General features: G+C 34.6%; 1 protein-coding gene across 3 annotated transcripts in view; it reads left to right on the top strand.

Annotated features, from left to right (window-relative positions):
* The window catches only part of NCAM2 (neural cell adhesion molecule 2), a 506,271-nt gene that overhangs the window by 426,422 nt on the left and 59,710 nt on the right, over positions 1-20,139 (top strand). For all 3 annotated transcript variants that reach the window (XM_077756475.1, XM_077756477.1, XM_077756476.1), the window contains one exon: positions 1,381-1,554. In XM_077756475.1, coding sequence (XP_077612601.1) covers positions 1,381-1,554 — 174 coding nt within the window. The remainder of the gene's footprint in view (positions 1-1,380; positions 1,555-20,139) is intronic.

Raw genomic sequence — 20,139 nt, 5'->3', positions numbered from 1 at the left:
AGAGATAAAATGGCATATTTATATATTTTATAATGTGCATACATTTTAAGTAAAATTTATGTAAATTTCCAATTTTATGATTATGTCAAATGTTATATTGAAAAGAAAGAGAGACATGGGCTCCTGGCTGGCTCAGTCAGTACAGCATGTGATTATTGACCTTGGGATCTTGAGTTTGAGCCCCACTTGGGTGTAAATATTACTGCACCCAAGGAAAAAAAAGAAAGATAAATTGAGAGACATAAACAGGGATCCCTTCAATGTTTAATGTGACTCTAATTCTTCATGTTTCTGTAGTAGAAGTTTCATCAATTTCCTCAATGAGATTTTTCTCCCTTATTGTCTCCTCTTGCCTCCTTAGAATTTTTGAGAATTGTTTATAAATTTTTGTCTGCTAGAAAATGAAATAAAGTTTCCTTCAGGATACTTTATTGAGCTTTAAATAATATGAGTAATGGCTTGATACAAAAACACACACGATAAAGATTTTCTGTTTTTTTAATACGAGGATTACAACTTAAATATTTTAAATAAAGGTTTATTTTAGTTAAATAATACATAAGTGAAACTAAAACAGACAGTTGGCATTTTATTTAGTTCATAATGGCATGTGCTCTAAACTTAATACTTTCCCAGAATTATTAATATAATTTTAATGAACAAGAAAAAAATAAATCTCATATTTTCACAAGAGAATTATTTATACTAATAATTCAGTAAAGTCTGTTTCTTCATATAAATATGTTTGTTTGTTTTTTGTTTGTTTGTTTTGTTTATTGAGAGACAGAAACAGAGTGTGGGCAGGGGCGGGGCAGAGAGAAAAGAAGACACAGAATACGAAGCAGGCTTCAGGCCCTGAGCTGCCAGCACTGCCCCATGAGGGGCTCATACCCATGAACGTGAGATCATGACCTGAGCCAAAGTCGGATGGTCAATCATCTGAGCCACCCAGGCACCCCTAATTTTTCTTATATTTTTCATTGTATCTGCATTCTCTCTGTCTCTCTGTCTTTCTCTGTCTCTCTGTCTCTCTCTCTCTCTCTCTCACACATACACACACAGGAGATTGTTTTCCATGAATGCAAATAAAATCCTAATATTGTATAGAAAAGGTAGAAGTAACATGTCTGCCTCAATCAATTAAATTTGTTATTGAATATTTTAATCTTTATTTGCTGTAGTTATAAAGATGGACTAATGTGTACTTTCTTGTAACTTGAACACATTATTCAGCAGTTTATGCAAGCTTTGTAATTCAAACATAATAAGGAATACAGGGAGAAATTTTCCTTTATTCCTAATTTTCAAAATACCATAAGTTTAAATAATGGTCATCCATATTACCTGGCTTACATTTCCTTTGTTTCTACTCATTCGTAGATGTGCCATCCAGTCCCTATGGAGTGAAGATTATAGAGTTGTCACAGACCACAGCCAAGGTTTCTTTCAACAAGCCAGACTCCCATGGAGGTGTGCCCATTCATCACTATCAAGTGGATGTCAAAGAAGTGGCATCAGAAACCTGGAAAATAGTACGCTCCCATGGAGTTCAAAGTGAGTCAGTGATTTCAAATTGTGTTGGTTAATTCAAGCTGATCTTCAATGTGCTTGTGTGATTGGGTTTTTATTTTTCTTCAATATGTCCTGTTGTTTTTTGTTTGTTTGTTTTTTCTCTTAGTAGACTTTGGAAGACATTTCTACTGCCCTATTCTTCTTGAGAATAACTTTAATAAAGATTGGGAAATTTTTTATCTTTAATAAAGATGGGTTTTAAAACATCTCCAAAGTTCAATATTAGAGGAGAAAAGTTAGTATTTAAAATTTTGGTTGTGGAGAAACAACTGCTGACGTGTCATATTGGATGACTGAATATTCTAAAACATGTGCTTGTTTTTCATTTATTAATAAGACCTCTTCCATAAGAAGGTGTAAAAGTCATACTATAAAATGTAGATATATTATACATTCATTTATGAAAAAATCTATAAAAATTCATCTGTCTGTTAAAATTTATTTCAAAATTATGTTTCAAAAACATGAGCTTTTACTACTAATTATGGCAGGTAGAGCAATAGAATAAGCTAATTCCGAGAAGCTAAAACAATTTACAGCACTTCTGTTCATTTATATAGAATTTCATCATGTTGTGAAAATGTGATATGTTTTCCCATTACAAGAAGAAACTAATGTAGGAAATCATAATAAATTGAGATTTATGAGAGGTGGAGTCTATTGATAGAGATCTAGAACTACAAAAGAATAGTAAGGAAAATGGTGAGGAAATTATAGTGTCGCTCCTCTGCTGGCCCCTGATCCTAATATGTATGGTGTAAGGATTCTGTGAAAAGCATGAGCTGAACTATGAAGAAAAGCATGAACCCTCCTCTGAAGGATTGTTTTAGTGGACCTCGAAGATAGAACAGGTAAAATCATCCTAGTTTCACCTGTGTTGGTACCTGCTTGTTCATTTTTACTCAGAATAATGGGTTTTTGACAGAAGTGCCAGAAATATTAATCTGCCTTCAGTCATTTATCACATACTTCAAATAATGCCCCCTAAACATGTCAGCCCCTATAATTTCCTCTAATGATATGAGGATTTGGGGAGGTAATGATCTTTGTGAAAATGCTATGTGGTTCAGGAGAGAAGATAGTACCCTGAAAGAATGAAGCAGTGAATTCTAGGATTCCAGGGGAAACAACCATTACCCTAGATGCAAGATTAATATTTATAAGAGAGAGAGAACAAGAGAGGGTGAAAAGGGAGAGACAGAAAGAGAAATAAATTATTTCTGACACTATAGAACACGCAAGGTGGGTGCTTGTGAACAACCCTGAAGACAAATAAGGTTAAAGCTGAACGTTAGATAAATTAAACTTGGCAGAGGAGTACCGCCACACCTCTCTCCTCCACCCTAGGGAAGAAGGTTAATAGATTCTCTCAAGACTTCTTACAAGGTTGCAACACCATGAAGAATTCATAATGGCTTTGATCTGACACACTTGTTCATGTTCAAAGACCTGATTTTGTTACTCCATGTATCCATCTGTCAAAAGCAGATTTCCATGTTTATAAAAGTGATATATAATAAAGAACATTTATTAATTTACAACAAGAAATCGCTGTCCCAGAAATTAGACATTCAGAGTATATATGATAGGTATATTCTTTACCTGTGAATATTTTATGTAGAAAGAAAACATGTGTCAGAAACCTCTTTGGTGAGTTTCAAGCATCAGTCAGAGACATTACATGAATGACAGTCAATATCCTCCGCCTTGGATAGCTTAAAGCTTGCCAATGAGATCAGAATATCCAAAGATTTGGTTTCTCTTCTTCTTCTTATGAGAACACTGATTCCTTCATGGGACTCCACCCCCATGACCTCACTAAGCGTAGGGCTTCAACATTGGAATGGAAGGGGGGAAGGGGTGCAATTCAGTTCATGGTTCCTAAATATTCATTCTATTTTGGTCACTCTGTTAAGAACATACAATAAATTAAGTCAATAGATTTTTTACTACAAAATGAAGAATTTGTTCGTATGAATATCCTCTATTTTAGAGAGGTTGAAGCTGAAGGCATTCCATATAAAGTAGAAGACTGAGACTATAAAATTTAGCTTCTTATCTATAAAGTCATATGGATAAATAATAGTGAAACTAAAATTCAAGCCCTGACAGGAAATCAGATTCCAAAGCTGGCACTGTTGACTGTTATGCCCCATTTATCCTTTATTCAGTTAAGAACAACAAAAGTGGGGCGCTTGGGAGGCTCAGTCAGTTGAGCATCCGACTCTTGATCTTAGGTTAGGTCATCATCACAGGGTCATGGGATTGAGCCTCACATTGGGATTAGAGCTGAGCATGGAGCCTCCTTGAGATAGTCTCTCTCTCTCTCTCTCTCTCTCTCTCTCTCTCATTCTCTCTCCCTCTCTCCCCCCTCTGACCTTCCCCCACTCAGGTGCTTTCCTTCTCTCTGTCAAAAAAAAAAAAAAGTTCTGAAAGTGGAACATAGATTACTTCCCTGTAAAGTATGAGTATAGCTCATATATATATAATTTCAAGTATATTTTTAAAAATTTGTTTAACGTTTATTTTTGAGAGAGAGAGACACACAGTGCAAGAGGGGGAGGAGCAGAGACANATATATGTGTGTGTATATATATATATATATATATATATATATATAAATGTTATATGTATGGTATATATACATGTACATGACATACATATATGTGTATACATATATATACATACACACACACAAACACACACATATATATAATGTTTAACGTGTGTGTGTGTTTGTTGTAATGTGTTTTAGATAGCTACAGGAAGGACTTAAATAGAGAACTGAGGGAGTAATTTGCCTAAGTTAAATATATCACCGTCATATAGAAGTTTTTTCTTTGTAAATAGTTTTAATTTTTTCTTAGGCTGGTTTTGTGATATCTACTTTAATTTGGTGTCTTGAGGTTTAAATTACATATGTCTTCATGTGGAGTTATTTATTTGTTCTGTCTGAGGTTCATTATGGTCCTCAATCTGAAGATTGGTGTCTTTCATCCATTCTGGAAAATTCATTACCTTTTTGAATAGGAATATTTTCTCTCCCCTCATATTCTGTATTCTGTTATTCTGAAAATCTAAGTTATATGCTAAACTTGTTATTTTAGAAGTTAGAATATCGTATCTCTGTACCTATGTTTTATTGTTTTATTATTTTACCATGTTATTATTCATTTCTGCCTACTATTTCACTAATCCTTTGTTCACTTATGTTTAAGCTACCATTAAACCTATTAAGGTTTTAAATTAACAATCACATTAAATTTTTTTTATTTTTTTATATTATTTTTGATAGAGAGACAGAGCATAAGTGGCAGAGGGGCAGAGAGAGAGGGAGACACGGACTCCAAAGCACGCTCCAGGCTCCAAGCTGCCCGCACAGAGCCCGACATGGGGCTCAATCTCACAGACTGTGAGATCATGACCTGAACCAAAGTCAGACACCCACCCAACCAAGCCACCCAGGCCCCCCAATAATTACATTTTTTTATTTATATATATTACATTAGATGATTGTATGTTTCTGCAGTATCTCACTCATGGTGTCTTGTTTAGTGGTATATTTTATGATTTTAAATTGCGATCTCATATTTTGCTAATCTTATTGGAACCATGCAAGGCCTGGGGTTTGGGTGCATTCTTCCACAGAAATATTTCTTTGCTTTGGATAGTTGCTCTGAAACTTTACAAAGGTGGAAGCACTAGAACACCTTAAGTTAATTTCTTGATTCGAGTGCCCCTGCACTATGAGAGCAGATTTGCAGTTACTAATTTCCAAAGAAGTATTTATCCCACCTCTTTGCTAAATGGGATTTGGTTCAAAGCCAAGCCAAACAAATTTTCTTTAGCCCACACTTACTTTTTTCCAAGAACTTTGACAATCCTGGCTCCATGCAGGGGCCCAAGCCTCAAACCTCCCTCTTCTTTCCTCCATGAGGACATTGGAACCTAATCTTGTGTACTACCGATCTGTGCAATCGCTCTCATTGTCCGAGTCCCAGCTGATATTTCAACAGGACTGCAGTTCTTCACACAACAACAATTACGTGGCTGCTCCTCCAGCTGCAGTCTCCCCACCCACATCATTTTTCATATTTCAGAGTTTGCCTTCCTTTTCTGTTGTTTAATATGTACACCTAAAAAGATTTTTAAAAACAGTATGCATTATTTTAAGCATATTTAAAGGACTTGTTCTCCTGGCTGTATGTGTGACCATATTGTTGAAATTCTGACAACGTTTTTTAAAGCACATGCATAATTTTGAATAGTGGAGAAATGCTTCTTTTGTGCCTTTGTTGTGTAGCTTGTGCTAATCGTTTTAAAGTTTGAGAAAGTTTTGTAAGCATAATTATAGTCATTGCCTTTGAGGCATTTGTTAGAAGATACATTTAGATTTATCTGTGAAAAGACGGGTACTATAGCCAAGAACATTTCAGCTACTACTTTGTATCCTCAGCGTCGTTTTATTTATTTCTTTTAATTTACATGAGTTTAGTTGATGTTCAGTTATTTTTCCTGGTTCATAAATATCTATGATTCATTATATATTACTCATGTATCTCCTTCTACCTTAAAATAAATATCAGCTCTTGCTTGATTGTGTGGCATAAGCAAGGAAATGTTAGCCAAAAAAAAAAAAAAAATCTGTTAGTAGATTCTGATTCTAAATAACTTATTAATTAACTTCCTTTGAATTTCACCTGCTTACTCTGCACCTGGTCCTAGGTTTAGGGTACAGTTGCGGTCTAGATCAATTATTACATTCTTCAAGGTTTAGCTGAAGCCTTACTGATCATCCCAATCACTGATGTGACCCAAAACTAAATTTCAAAACATGAATTGTGAACAAATCTGATAACAACTTGAACTATTTAAACTTCAAATGGAAGTCATTTTGACATTTAATTTTGAGTGAAAAATGTGTATCACAGGTGTAGCAAGATTTTTTCGGATTGGGAGGGTTACATGACATTTCCATTACCCTGTCATTTAACACTTTGTAAGCATGTTCTGTATACCTCATTGGGCACAAATGAAGAGAAGATAATAATCTTGCAAAACAGGTACTCATTTTCGAGTATTCAAAACAAAAATGAAAAATTAACATTTTAATATATCAAGTTCTTTTTATCAGAGCATAAAACAATTCTCTCAAATAGCATAATCTATCTCTTTTTAATCTGTGAAATGTTTAGCCAGGTAGGATCACACATAAACATCCTTTCAATTTCAACCAAGATTATTATATGTTCTGCTTTATTTAGATCTAAGGTTGTAGTAGAATTTCTCTTTGTTCCTGAAAATAATAAGGGAGATCATTTTTATTTGAAAATAGTAGCATTTTGTAAATGGAGCATTCATTGGAGACTTACCCAAATTCTTGCCATTTTTACTAATCGAAGACTAATAACTAACTACAATTTAGAAATAAGTTCACAATTGGACTTTATAGTTTTTTCATTGCATAATTTCACTAAACCTTCAATATTGCTTTGCAGGATGCAACTGCAGTATGTATATTTTAATCTATTGGTGGTAATTTTAACCTTATAGCATTTAGTTTATAAACATTGTGATTAAGCTTATGATCGTATGATGCCAAACTTTTTTATCCAGATTTTAAGTTTAGCAAAAGTTCTATTTTAATTAAAACCTAAGAAAAAAATCAGTTAATATGGTAGAGAAATCTTTGTTCAGCTTTGTGAAGAAGTAGCATTCAATAAGATTTTCTTTCCAAGATTGTTTTAAAGGATAGGTTTGGATTTAAAATTCTCTGCCTGTGCCCAGTAGGTCCGCAAACTGATTTTAAATACAGGAGCTTAAACTGGGATAGAGTGAAGATTAATAGATCAAATACTAAGGAAGATAAGCACCTAAAGAGATGCTACTTCCCAGCACCTTCCTTTGTCCCAAAGGAGGTGTCCTAAATTCAGTGGCACCAGTAGCTTGGAATAAAGACTCTTTCTGGCTTGGATACTCCAAAACTGAAAGCTGAATACCATTTATATAGATTCAGTCTGGGACTCTACATCAACAATGAAAAATTTACTTATTACATGTATGGAATTTCCATGTGCCGACAGCCCTGTTACAGCACCTAGTTCCTCCATGTTTTCATTTTTCACTAGGAATCACCTCAGTGCTCTGCCATTCACAGAACGCCCCCACCGTCCCACGCCCACTCACATTCTCTTAGTCCACAGGCTTGATATGGCCTACAAAGTGTTCTTTTACATGAATTGCATTGAGAAAGTATTTTGCCTTTATAACTGGGCATTAATGCCCTAAGGAGTAAGATATACAAGGTTTTTTTTTTAAAGTTTTCCTCATTGCTTTGTATTAAAATTTCTTAACCAAATGTTACCTTTTTTCAAGTAATACTCCCATGTTTCCTGTGTTATCTCTCATTGTCTCTACTTCCATCTTTTACTCTACCCTGGGTTTTTCAACACATATCTTTCAATTTACCTATCAATTTTTAAAATGTTTAATCTTTCATTCTCTAATAGTTTCTCATTNTTCCAGCATTTTTTTTTTTTTTTGCTGCCTGATTTGGTTTATTTTTCCTAGACTTATTTTGTTGTTGTTATCATTTGTTTTGTTCTCTGTCATTCACATTGGAAACTTTCCCCAAATAGTTGGTGATCCTTGCCTGGATGTGTATATTTAAACATGAGGAGAAAACACCCTGATCTCTGTTTGTAAAGACAGGGTTTTCCAAGCCTTGAGATCAGATGGGTTTCTAACATTTCCATCAACAAAGGTTGAGAAACGGTAACTATTTTTGGATCTGTTTTAAGGCTGTTGGTTATTTCTGTCATACCTGGCTATCAGGACACTATGGAAAGGCAGCTGGTGTCAGATGGTATCTGATGGTTCCCACAAAGTTTTGTCTAGCACATCAACTCCATACTCCCTCATGTTTAGAATTCCAGACTTCAGTGGTCCCGCTTACTCAGATAGTAGACCTTCTGTTAAGGTGAGAGAGAGGAACTCATCTTCTCTTTAATCTGGGAAGAGGGCACAAGAGTACAGTTGTTTTAATGTTTGATGACGATCCAGTTGTGTGCCCTCATTTCATTGGACTTAAAATTCCTGAGACTTTCCTGAGTTCTGTAGGACTATGGGTGTAAGTGTACTTCGACTGACTGTCTCATCTTCATATACAGATATTTATAATTTTTATTGTAATATTATATTTTTCAATTTTAAAACAATATATTAATTTGTTAATCTATTGATGACATAGTATTTAAAATTAGACTTTTAGGAAAACTGAGCATATCATTGTTTCTTACTGAGTAATGATTAGTACCTATAATTAGCTAAACTTCTTGCTTTCTTGTGTGGCTTATAGTAAAAAAAAAATCGCATTTTTCTTGGAAACTGTCTAGCTTCATATGCACATTAAGTAAAAAATTTAAGTATGAATTTAAGCTTCAAAATTTGGCAGTTTCCCCAATAATACCCAGAATAACAAAGGCCACCATACATTGTGTACAGTTGGATGTATTGTGTAATATACAACCACAAAAAGAGCCGTTTACATAGACTATGATATAAATGGTACCCGTTGAAATTATTCAGTAAGGTAGGTTTGCCTGGTGGTAGATATTTTTTTATTATGTAATAGAACCTGTTAGAATCCAAAAGATAATTTTGAAACAACCAGCTCTTTATTGGAAAACATGTTATTTGATATTCACCTCAAATTTTTTTTGTTCAAAAACCCACTTATTATACAATAGACTTCAAATTATACAACAGTTATTGGATTCTTCAGTGATAATTGAAGAACGTATTGTAAGGATGCAATGTTATGTCCATAAACAGAGTGAATCATAATATAATAGGGCAGATGTCTTTCTGCTAAATTATTAATTCATTTTTTAGTGTATATATACAGAACTGGGCTACTTTTGTTCTGAATTGTGACTCAAAAATAAAGTAACATATTGTCAGTGGAAATATTTTATTAAAGTTAATGTTGTACAAGTTTTTCTATGACCATCATTGAATATAAAACCTTTTTACTGTTATTCATACTTAAAAAGAAGATTATTAAAAGATTATTTAAAATTCAGGATGAAAATTATGAGAATGAGCATCATAACTCAACTAAAGTTAGAGTAAGCCCATACAGATATTTCTTTAAATATGTTTTACCATATTACGATGTGACCTAATGTGTGACTTTCCTAAATTTGTCAGGAGTTTAATGTGTTATGATGCCACCAAAAAACAATGAAAGAAATAATTGATATGTCTTTGTTACTTAAAAACTTATTTTTTTTTATTTTTTGGTGTTCTTTTGGTAATGCATCTCAAATGACCCTGCATGACATATGACATGATCATACTTATGGGTCTTTCTGCCTTCTGTGTCCCCTATCTACCAACCAAACACACAAAGGTCCCTTTCAAATTTTTATTTTATCTTATCATTTTGTGTGTGTTTGTCTGTGTTCTTTTTTTTTTAATGTTTTTTTTTTTTTTTTTCTAGGAGAGAGAGAGAGACAGCGTGAGCAGGGGAGGGTCAGACAGAGAGGGAGTCACAGACTGAAACAGGCTCCAGGCTCTGAGCTGGCAGTCAGCACAGAGCCCGACGCGGGGCCCGAACCCACGAACCGCGAGATCATGACCTAAGCGAAAGTCGGACGCTTAACCGACTAAGCCACCCAGGCGCCCCTGTCTGTGTTCTTAAAACACATATTATCACGGGGCACCAGGGTGGCTCAGTCCATTAGGCAACTGACATGAGCTCAAGACGTGATCTTGCGGTTTGGAGTTCAACCCTCACCCCCCGAACTCCACCCACCCTCAAGTCAGACTCTGTACTGACACCTCACCTCGGAATCTGGACCATGCTTCAGATTCTGTGTCTTCTCTTTCTGCCCCTTCCCCGCTCCTGCTCACGGGCGCACACTCTCTCTCTCTCTTAAAATAAAGAAACAGTAAACTTTTTTTAATAAAAATAAATAAAAACACCTATTTTCACAAACTTTCTTTGTTTTGTATATATATATTAGCAGGCATCTTTTATAAATAATGAGTAAGGGGTTCATGTGGTTCAATGACATGAACATGATAGCTACTTCATGTTCACAATGCTGTATCAATATACTAGTTCTCAACCGACTTCTTTGGCTACTAACTGTGATTAAATGGGTCTAAGAGGGCTTGGGGGTTTGTTTGTTTATTTTTAAGTAATCTATGAGACATAACTCTTTCCCATTATAGGAGAAATGTTTCTTTTCTATAAGAGAATGTGTAGTTTTCCTGTAGTTTTCTAATAGCTAAAAGTTATTGTAATATCATGTTAAGTTACATTCAAGATTTTTGTTCTAAATGTTTCTTTAATCCATGTTATTTACAATTGCCTGGGTGAAACTGAATTTTCATATTTCATACTATTCAATTTTACTATTTTAGAAACAATTTTAAATAATCATTGTTTAGTATCAGCTCTACACTGCTGCAGATATAAAAATTTTAATAAATTCTAATGCTTTTAAAAATTATCTTCAAGGAATATTTTCTACAATTATACTATTTCCCACATAAATCTTCCTGAAGGAAAATGATTATCATGGTAAAAGGGAAATGGACTATAAAAATCACCTGTCTATATTAAATACAAGTGCTGTAAAATCTTGTGAATTACAAAGATAGGGGGATAAAGGTAATCCACGTAAATTCTGTATTTTCAGTGAAAGGAAATTTCTCCTAATTTGAATGTAATGGAAAAAATTATATATGTTAAAAATCAAAACAAGAATATCTTGGACTATTTTCATAGTGTACATTATAAAAATAAACCCCACCCAAATTGGAAATTTATATAAAATTATAATCTTAATGAATTTAAACTATGTAGATCAAAATATACAGGGAATGAGGCCAGTGCAGAAGCTGAGTGAATAACAGCCTGAAGTAAAATTATTTTTATTCTGGAAACTTCCCCATAATATCTCAATATGGAGACCCAAATTCATTCATAATTCTGTACTTTGCCTGGTCTTTGCTATAATAATAGCACTTCTAGAATAGCACTGCTATAATAATAGAACTTCTATACAAATAATTTTTAAATTTTTAAGAAAATTAATGAGTTTTCTTTATATGTATTATTTTATTTTATCTTAGTTTAGTTTAGTTTAGTTTTTTAATGCTTTTTAATTGTGAGAGATTGAAGGAGAGACAGGGTGTGAGTTAAGGAGGGGCAAAGGAGAGGGAGACACAGAATTCAAAGCAGGCTCCAGGCTGTCAGCACAGAGCCTAATGTGGGGCTCGAACTCACAAACCATGAGGTCATGACCTGAGCCGAAGTAAGAAGTTCAACTGACAAACCACACAGGCACCCCTACGTATATAATTTTATAAATCAGAGAAATAAATGGTATGAAGAAATGAAATTAATTTATGTGTGAAAGATGTTTGTGAGTAGTAAGAAAACAAACTGAATATTTCTTGAGTGTTTTGTAGGAATTTAATGCACAAGAGGATGGAAGTATTCATAGTAATGACTGTGAAATTTCAAAAAAAGGGGGCGCCGGGGTCGCTCAAGTCGATTCAGCGTCCGACTTCGGCTCAGGTCATGATTTCACGGTTCGTGGGTTCGAGCCTGGCATCAGGCTGTGTGCTGACAGCTCAGAGCCTGGAGCCTATTTCTGATTCTGTGTCTCCCTCGCTCTCTGTCCCTCCCCCACTCGTGCTGTATTTCTGTCTCAATAATAAACATTTAAAACAATTTTTTTAAAGGAAACTTAAAAAAATAGAGTCCATTTAACTGCTCAAATATACACTTTTTGGGACATTTTAATAATCAGAGTAAAAATAAATAAATAAATATGATTTGTCCTAGAATGTAGCTCATAAATTTTTCTTATTTCTAGTGAAGAATAGCTGTGGGATGACCATGATGGTTATTTTAATAGTGAATGTAACTGATAAGTAATTTTAGAAGACATGTTTTTAAATTTTTTACCCCTACAATTTTTGAAATCATGCCTACCTATTCTATTTTAGTAAACATTATTTGATGTTTTATTGTTAAATTCATTATTATGAACACCATTTTTCTGTATTATAGTACATAAATATCCTCAAAGTTTAAGGAGGAGTTTTTTCTTTTTCTTTGTATGGTAAGTGGCTCAAGATTCTATTATTAGGAAGGTTCTAACATCTTCTTCTGTAGTGCTATCCTGTAGGAAAGGATGAACACCATGGACTGGCATGATCAGAAATGGTTTCAGAGACTGACACTACTCTGGTTCTCAACTCTTTTAAATCATGTGTGGCTCAGTCAGTTAAGTAACCAACTCGATTTTGGCTCAGGTCATGATCTTGAGGTTCATGGGATCAAGCCCTTTGTTAGGCTTTATGTTGACATCACAGAGCCTGCCTGAGATTCTCTCTCTCCCTTGCTCTCTGCTCCCCCTATTCATGCTCTATCTCTCTAAATAGATAAGCAAACAAATAACAAATAATCACTATTGTGTACAGCAATGCTTTCTAAAATAGAATTCTCATTTTCCAGGATATGTAAAAGATCAGCCATTAGGGTCCATAAAGTAAACTGGAAAATATTTCCATTTCTCTAATCAAATTATATAAGTTATGATTCAGGTAATCACGTTTTAAAATGGTTGACAATACTCAACGTTTGTGTGCGTGTGCGCGTGCATGCATGCACGTGCTTTACATATTCCTCTCCTTTATCTCATAACAAGTCCTTAAATAAACACATGGCACATCAAAACCTGTCTACTCATTGTGTCATACATGCATTCTCTGCTCTTCTGGCCATGCTTAAGTTTATGTTACTCCTTCTACTCTTTCTTTTCCTTCCTTCAAGGTCCAATATAAATTTGAGCTTTTTTACAAAGGTTTATTTATTTTTCAGTAGAAATATTTTTGCATTCTTTTCAAACTCTAGTAAATATTGCTTGCACTAGTATTTTCCAGCTTCTTGCCTCATAATATAAGTATTAATAAATAATTCACATTTCTCTATCTTGACTGCACATCTGACTGCCAGCTCAGAGCCTGGAGCCTGTTTCAGAGTCTGTGACTCCCTCTCTCTCTGACCCTCCCTTGCTCACGCTGTCTCTCTCTCTCCTAGAAATAAAAATTAAAAAAAAAAAAAACTTACTTTATCTGATATCTAACTTTTAAAGTCTTTTTATACTTAAATTTGTGACCTAACACATGATTTATTTTGGAAAATATCCTGTGTGCACTTATGAATAATGCATTTGTTCTTGCTTTTGGATAGTATTCTGTATATATCTGCTAAATCTAGTTGGTTTATTTTGTTGTTTAAGTCCTGTTTCCTTACTTATCTTCTGTCTGATTGTTCTATCCATTATTGTGAGTAGAGTATTGAAGACTCCCAACTATTATTGTTGAAATACTTCTCCCTTCATTTCTGTCAATTTTTGCTTCACATATTTTGATGGTCTGTCAGCAGATGTACATGCTTATAATTTTTATATCTTCTTGCTGTATTGAAACTTCTATTAATATATAATGTCCTTTTAGTCTCTTGTAACATTTTTTTATTTAAAGTTTATTTTGTCTGATATCAATATAACCAGCCCTGCTCTCTTTTTATTTGTGTGGATAATCCTCTCCATCCATTCATGTTCAGTCTATTTGTGTCTTTGGATCTAAAGTAAATCTCTTGTAGACAATATATAGTTGGAAAATATGACAAGGCATTCTTCCAATCTCTGTCTTTTGATTAGAGAGTTTAATTCATTTATATTTAAAGTATAAATTCAAGGACTTGTGTAATTTTCTATATGTGTTATATCTTTTTGTCCTTTATTTTCCACATTACTGCCTTCTTTTGTATTTGGTCATTTTTTGTGTGGTAAAATGTTTAAATTCCTGTCTCATTTATTTCTGTGTATATCCTATAGCTATTTTCTTTGTGGTTACCATGGGGACTTTATTTAAAATCCTAAAGGTATAACACTTTAATTTGAATTTATATTAGCTTAACTGCAATAATATATAAAAATCCTGATCTTGTATATCTCCATCCGCATCCTTTTTGGTTGTTGGTATCAAAAGATTACATCTTTATGCATTCTGTGCCAAGAACATGAACCAAAAATTGTTTCAAATGTGTTAATATCTTAAGTTAGGTAGAAAACAAAATTTGGAGTTACAAACTAAAGTTACAGTTATAATAGCTTTTAGAAAATATTTTTTAAAAAAATATAAAGTCTCTTAGGTCATGTAGTAAACCACCAGTGCAGTTGGAAATCATTATCCAGTAGTACTAGCTTTTGTGGTTTCAATGTATTTACCTTTATTGAGATCTTTATTTCCTCTTTGACTGTGAGTTGTTGTCTAGGTCTTTTTATTTTAACTTGCAGGACTCCCTTGAGCATTTCTTGCAGTGCAAGTCTAGCAGTAATGGACTGACTCAGCTTTTATCTATCCAGAATGTCTTAATTTATCCCTCATTTTTGGCAAACAATTTTGTCAAATGTAGGGCAATTTTTTCCTTTTAGCACTTTGAATAAACCATCCTTCTGCCTTTTGGCCCCCAAAATTTCTAATGAGAAATCTGCTAATAATGTTTGTGAGGATGTCATGTATATAATGAGTTACCTTGTCATTGCTGCTTTCAAGTTTCTCTCTTAGTCTTTGGAGTTTGAAAGTTGATAATGATGTGTCTTGGTGTGGGCCTCTTTGAGTTCATCTACTAGAAATTCATTGAACTTCATTGATGTATACATTCATTGGTGAAGATTTCAGGTATTATTTCTTGAAATATTCTCTCTGTCCCTTTCTCACTCTCTTTTTTTGGGACTCCCACAGTATGATTGTGAGCCACTGGTCCCTTTGGCTCTGTTCATTTTTCTTGAATCTTTGTTTTTCCTGTTGCTTAGAAGCAAAAATTTTCATTGTCCCATCTTCAAGTTCATTAGTTCTTTTTACTGCTTACTCAGATCTACCTGTGAAACCCTCTAATGAATTTTTTATTTTAGGTATTGTACTTTTAAGCTCCACAATGTCATTTTTGGATTTCTTTTTGAGATTTTTCTCTATTTTTGTCATACATTGTGTTTTATTTTTTACTATTTTTGTTTGTTTGCTTTTCTATACCCTTTAGTTCTTCCTTTTCTTTGAGCAACTTTAAGATGATAATTTCAAGTCTTTACTAGTATATCTACCATGAAATGTTTTTCAGGGAAAGTTTCTGTTGATTTTTTTGTTTTTAGTTAAATGAGCCATAATTTGCTGTTTTATTTTGTATGCCTTGTGATTTCTATGCTAAAAACTAGACATTTGAATTTAATAATATGACAACTATGGAAATTCATCATCCTCCTTCTGCAATGTTAACTCTTTCTTTTATTTATTTATTTTGAGACAGAGAGAGAGAGAGCGCATGCCCACATGAGCTGGGGAGGGGCAGAGAGAGAGAGAGAGAGAGAGGGAGAGAGAAAATCTCAAGCAGGCCCATGCTGTCAATGCAGACCTGAATGCATGTCTCAGTCCCACGAACCATGAGATCATGACCAGAACCCAAGCCAAGAATCAGACACTTAACCAGCTGAGCCACCCAGGTGCCCCATCCATAGTGTTAACTCTTATTTGTTATTATTGCTTATTGCTTTTTTTAAAAAAAATTTTTAATGTTTTTTTATTTATTTTTGAGAGAGAGACAGCGTGAGCAGGGGAGGGTCAGAGAGAGAGGGAGACACAGAATCCAAAGCAGGCTCCAGGCTCTGAGCTGTCAGCACAGAGCCCGACGCGGGGCTTGAACCCACCAACCGCGAGATTATGACCTGAGCGGAAGTCAGATGCTCAACCGACTGAGCCACCCAGGTGCCCCTGCTTATTGCTTTTTAAAACCATTGTTGTAGGCTGTGTCTGTGAAAGGATAAAACTGACATTTAAACTTAAGGTCTTCATAGGGCACTGGTTCCTTAAGTCCCCAAGAAGTCACTTCTACCAGAGGAGGAGAGACCTGCAATAATAAGTGTAGGTGCAACAAAACCAGCTGTGCACCTTCTTGTCTGCACGTCTGTGATGAAAAGCAGCCATCAAAATCAGAGCAAGATCCTTGATACTTGAAGGAGAGGGTCCTTTTCACACACCTAACTCCCACGTGTTATGTGCAAGCTGCTCTAGGAACTTGTGCTCAACTGCCTCCTCCTTAGCTGGGCAGGGATGTGTAGCTACTATTGTGCTAACAGTTGAAATTGACCAAATTTACCACAAATTTACTATCCATATCTTCCCCTGGGAGTTGCAAGCCTTTAATAGAATCTAAGAGTCCAAAATTTGTACATCGGACACATTGTGCCAGTATAATTGTTGTCTAGGCAGGGAGAGAAGATTCCTGGTGCTTCCTCCTCCACCACCTTCTTAGAATCCTCCCTTTCCACTTATAATTCCTCACATTCATTGAAACTTTAAAGACATTCATTCTTTCAGCTTTAAAATTCAAGATTCAGATGATTTTTAAAATTTCGTAAGGGATTCCAGTGGAATTGTTCAGATGAAAATCTTCAGTTTGTATGAAGTATTCATAAGGACATAAATTGTGCACATGGATATTTAGCAATGGAATTTATGGATATACAGTATTACCATTTTTGTTAGTTTATCATTTTTAGTCTTATATGTATTTAGTGTCTTTGGGAAGAGAAAATACTTACATTCTCTTGTAAATCTAGCAATGATAGATTTAGCTGTGTCCTCTTTGGGCCAGTTCCTTTTAAAGTGATGTTTTGTTTGGCATAGTTTGTAAAATGTCAATTCAAAATCATTATTGAATTCTTACTTTGCACTCGAAATATGAAGGTTCTGTGAGGGCTAGAGACTCTCTCTCTCTCTCTCTCTCTCTCTCTCTCAGGATATCTGTGTGTGTGTGTGTGTGTGTGTGTGTGTGTGTGTGTCTTGCTCACCATAATCTTACAATAAAGAGCTTCCAACAATAAAACAGCCAAGTAAAAGAACAGGGAGCATAATCAGTAACTGAGAAAAAATGCATAATTATTAGGAGGTTAAATAGCTAAAATGAGGCTTCAGTTTTCTCTATGCGTGGTGGGGAGCCATTTAATTTCAAAACCTTAGCTCATGCTCACTACCCCTGCTACAAACAAACAAACAAAACCAATAGCAACAAAAAAGTGTGTAGCTGTAAAGAATTTTGGGCATAGATATTTTGAACAATTAGCATATTTATAAGTAAAAATAATACTCTGATTATTTTAATCATCGAGATTTCATAAATATTTTCCAAAAGCCTATTGTTTTAGACTATAGAAGGAGACAGGAGACATTTGGTAATTATACATCTGTCATATTTTCTGTACTAAGTGGATCCTGAAAACAAGTATCCTTTAAATTTTTCTTGGGTAAATAATTTTTATATGCTAAGAATTGTATTTGAAGTGAAAAAAGTATGACTTGGTTGTGAAAAAGTATTTTTGAGGAATCTGTTCTTTTTTTTAAATTTTATTTGTTTATTTTGAGAGAGAAGGGGTTGAGAGAGAGGGGGAGAGAAAATCCGAAGCAGGCTCCGCACAGTCAGCACAGAGGCAGACATGGGGTTCGATTTCACAAACCTTGAGATCATGACCTGAGCTGGAACCAAGGGTCTAACAGTTAACCAGTTAACTGACTGAGCCACCCAGGTGTCCTGAAATTGTACTGTGTTTAAATCAAAGTTTTTATCCAGAGTGTACTTCAAAGGGAAGACATTTGGTTGTGAGAGACAATATGTGCTTCTTGTGTAAAATCTTGTATCAGTTAAAACTCAGTTGTTAAATTGTTTGTTTTTACGAACAGTTTATAGTCATGATGAAAAAGAACATAAAAGCCATACACTAAAGAAAAAGGTATGAATTTCATAAGTGATAAGCAATGATCTTAAAATAGTGCCATCAATATACTGTTTTGAATGAAAGCCCCACACAAACCACATAACCATTTGATTAATTTTTCTTTCTACTTTTCATCAATATATATCTATACAAATTATATAGTACATAGAATTTGTTCACAAATGTTATATATATTAAAGTACACATCCATGTAAGTCTTATATTATGATTCATTGAAGTCTTTGGGTACTTTTAAAAAATGATATTAAATTATTTTGCAAGTAATGGAATCTTGAAACATGATACAACTTGTACAAAAAATGCATATTTTACTTTTTTAACGTTTATTTATTTGGAGAGATGGAGTGCGCACACATCCATGAGTGGGCAAGGGGTAGAGACACAGGAGAGAAAGATTCCCAAGTAGGCTCTGTGACAAGAGGCTCCATCTCAAGAAGGAACTGTGAGATCATGACCTGAGCTGAAATCATGAGTCAGATGCTTAAGTGACTGAGCCACCCAGGCACCCTGCATAGTTTACTTTTCAAAAGCAAATGAATATCCAACTGAACTAAACTTCTTAAAACTTAAAGACACACTTTGCACTCATAAATGAAATAATCCCTCAAGTCATTCATAGGTATGTAGTGAATAACTAGAGTGAAAAGTCAACATTATAAATAACATAGACTTTTAGATAAACCTGCTGCAGACTCCTACAGACCAGTCAGATAACTCTCGCTCTCAAAAAAAAAAAAAAAAAAAAAAAAAAAAAAAGGAGGGGTAAGGTTGGGGTTTGTTTTAATTGTTTAGAAAACAAGAAATGAATCTTAGGTGATAAACTTCAAGGGATTTTATATTTTCAGTTTTCACTGAGGAGATTAGCAGCAGCAAGTGTGATTTTGAAACATCAGTCCCATCCTAGCTAAACTTTGTGATTTCTCATTATCTGACATGTGTCACAGTTCCTGACTACCTGAATTAGCTGCATTTCTGGTAGGTGATATACAGCAGTTCTGTATCCAGGGAGTCCTTATCTGCTCACACTGACTGGCTAGAAAAGCCCGTGGAGATGCCTGAGCTCTAAGGGAGTGAAGAGAGCATGGCTACATTTAACCTCACTTTAGAACTTTGTTCAGCCTAATTAGTTTTGCAAATATGTACTGTATTTTGCTCCGAGATTCATAAACAGTCAGTAGCCTCTGCTTCTCCTGACAGGTATAAGGATGGGATTTATAAGAATATATAACCTGAACAATTAAACACTTATTTTATTTAACTTCCTTTAATAAAGTCTGATTCTCGGGGAGCCTCGGTGGTTCAGTCTGTTAAGCGTCCAGCTTCAGCTCAGGTCATGATCTCACGATTCGTGGGTTTGAGCCCCGTGTCGGGCTCTGTGCTGACAGCTAACTCAGAGCCTGGAGCCTGCTTCAGATTCCGTGTCTCCCTCTCTCTCTGACCCTCCCCTGCTCACGCTGCCTTTCTCTCTCTCTGTCTCTCTCTCTCTTTCTCTCTCTCTCTCAGAAATGAATAAAACATTAAAAAATTTTTTAAATAAAATAAAGTCTGATTCTGTTCTTGAAGGGAAAATGAAACTTCAGATTTTCCTCTCTAGCAATACCATTTCCATACTTGCAAAAATAATGTAAAATAGTTTCTATTTTCCTTCATTTGCCCGTTTAAATATCATTATTTTTACAGATTTCAATAT

This window comes from Crocuta crocuta, unplaced genomic scaffold (genome assembly GCF_008692635.1).
Source record: "Crocuta crocuta isolate KB4526 unplaced genomic scaffold, BGI_CrCroc_1.0 scaffold378, whole genome shotgun sequence".
NCBI classification, from domain to species: domain Eukaryota; kingdom Metazoa; phylum Chordata; class Mammalia; order Carnivora; family Hyaenidae; genus Crocuta; species Crocuta crocuta.
This window is presented reverse-complemented; position numbering and strand designations above follow the sequence as displayed.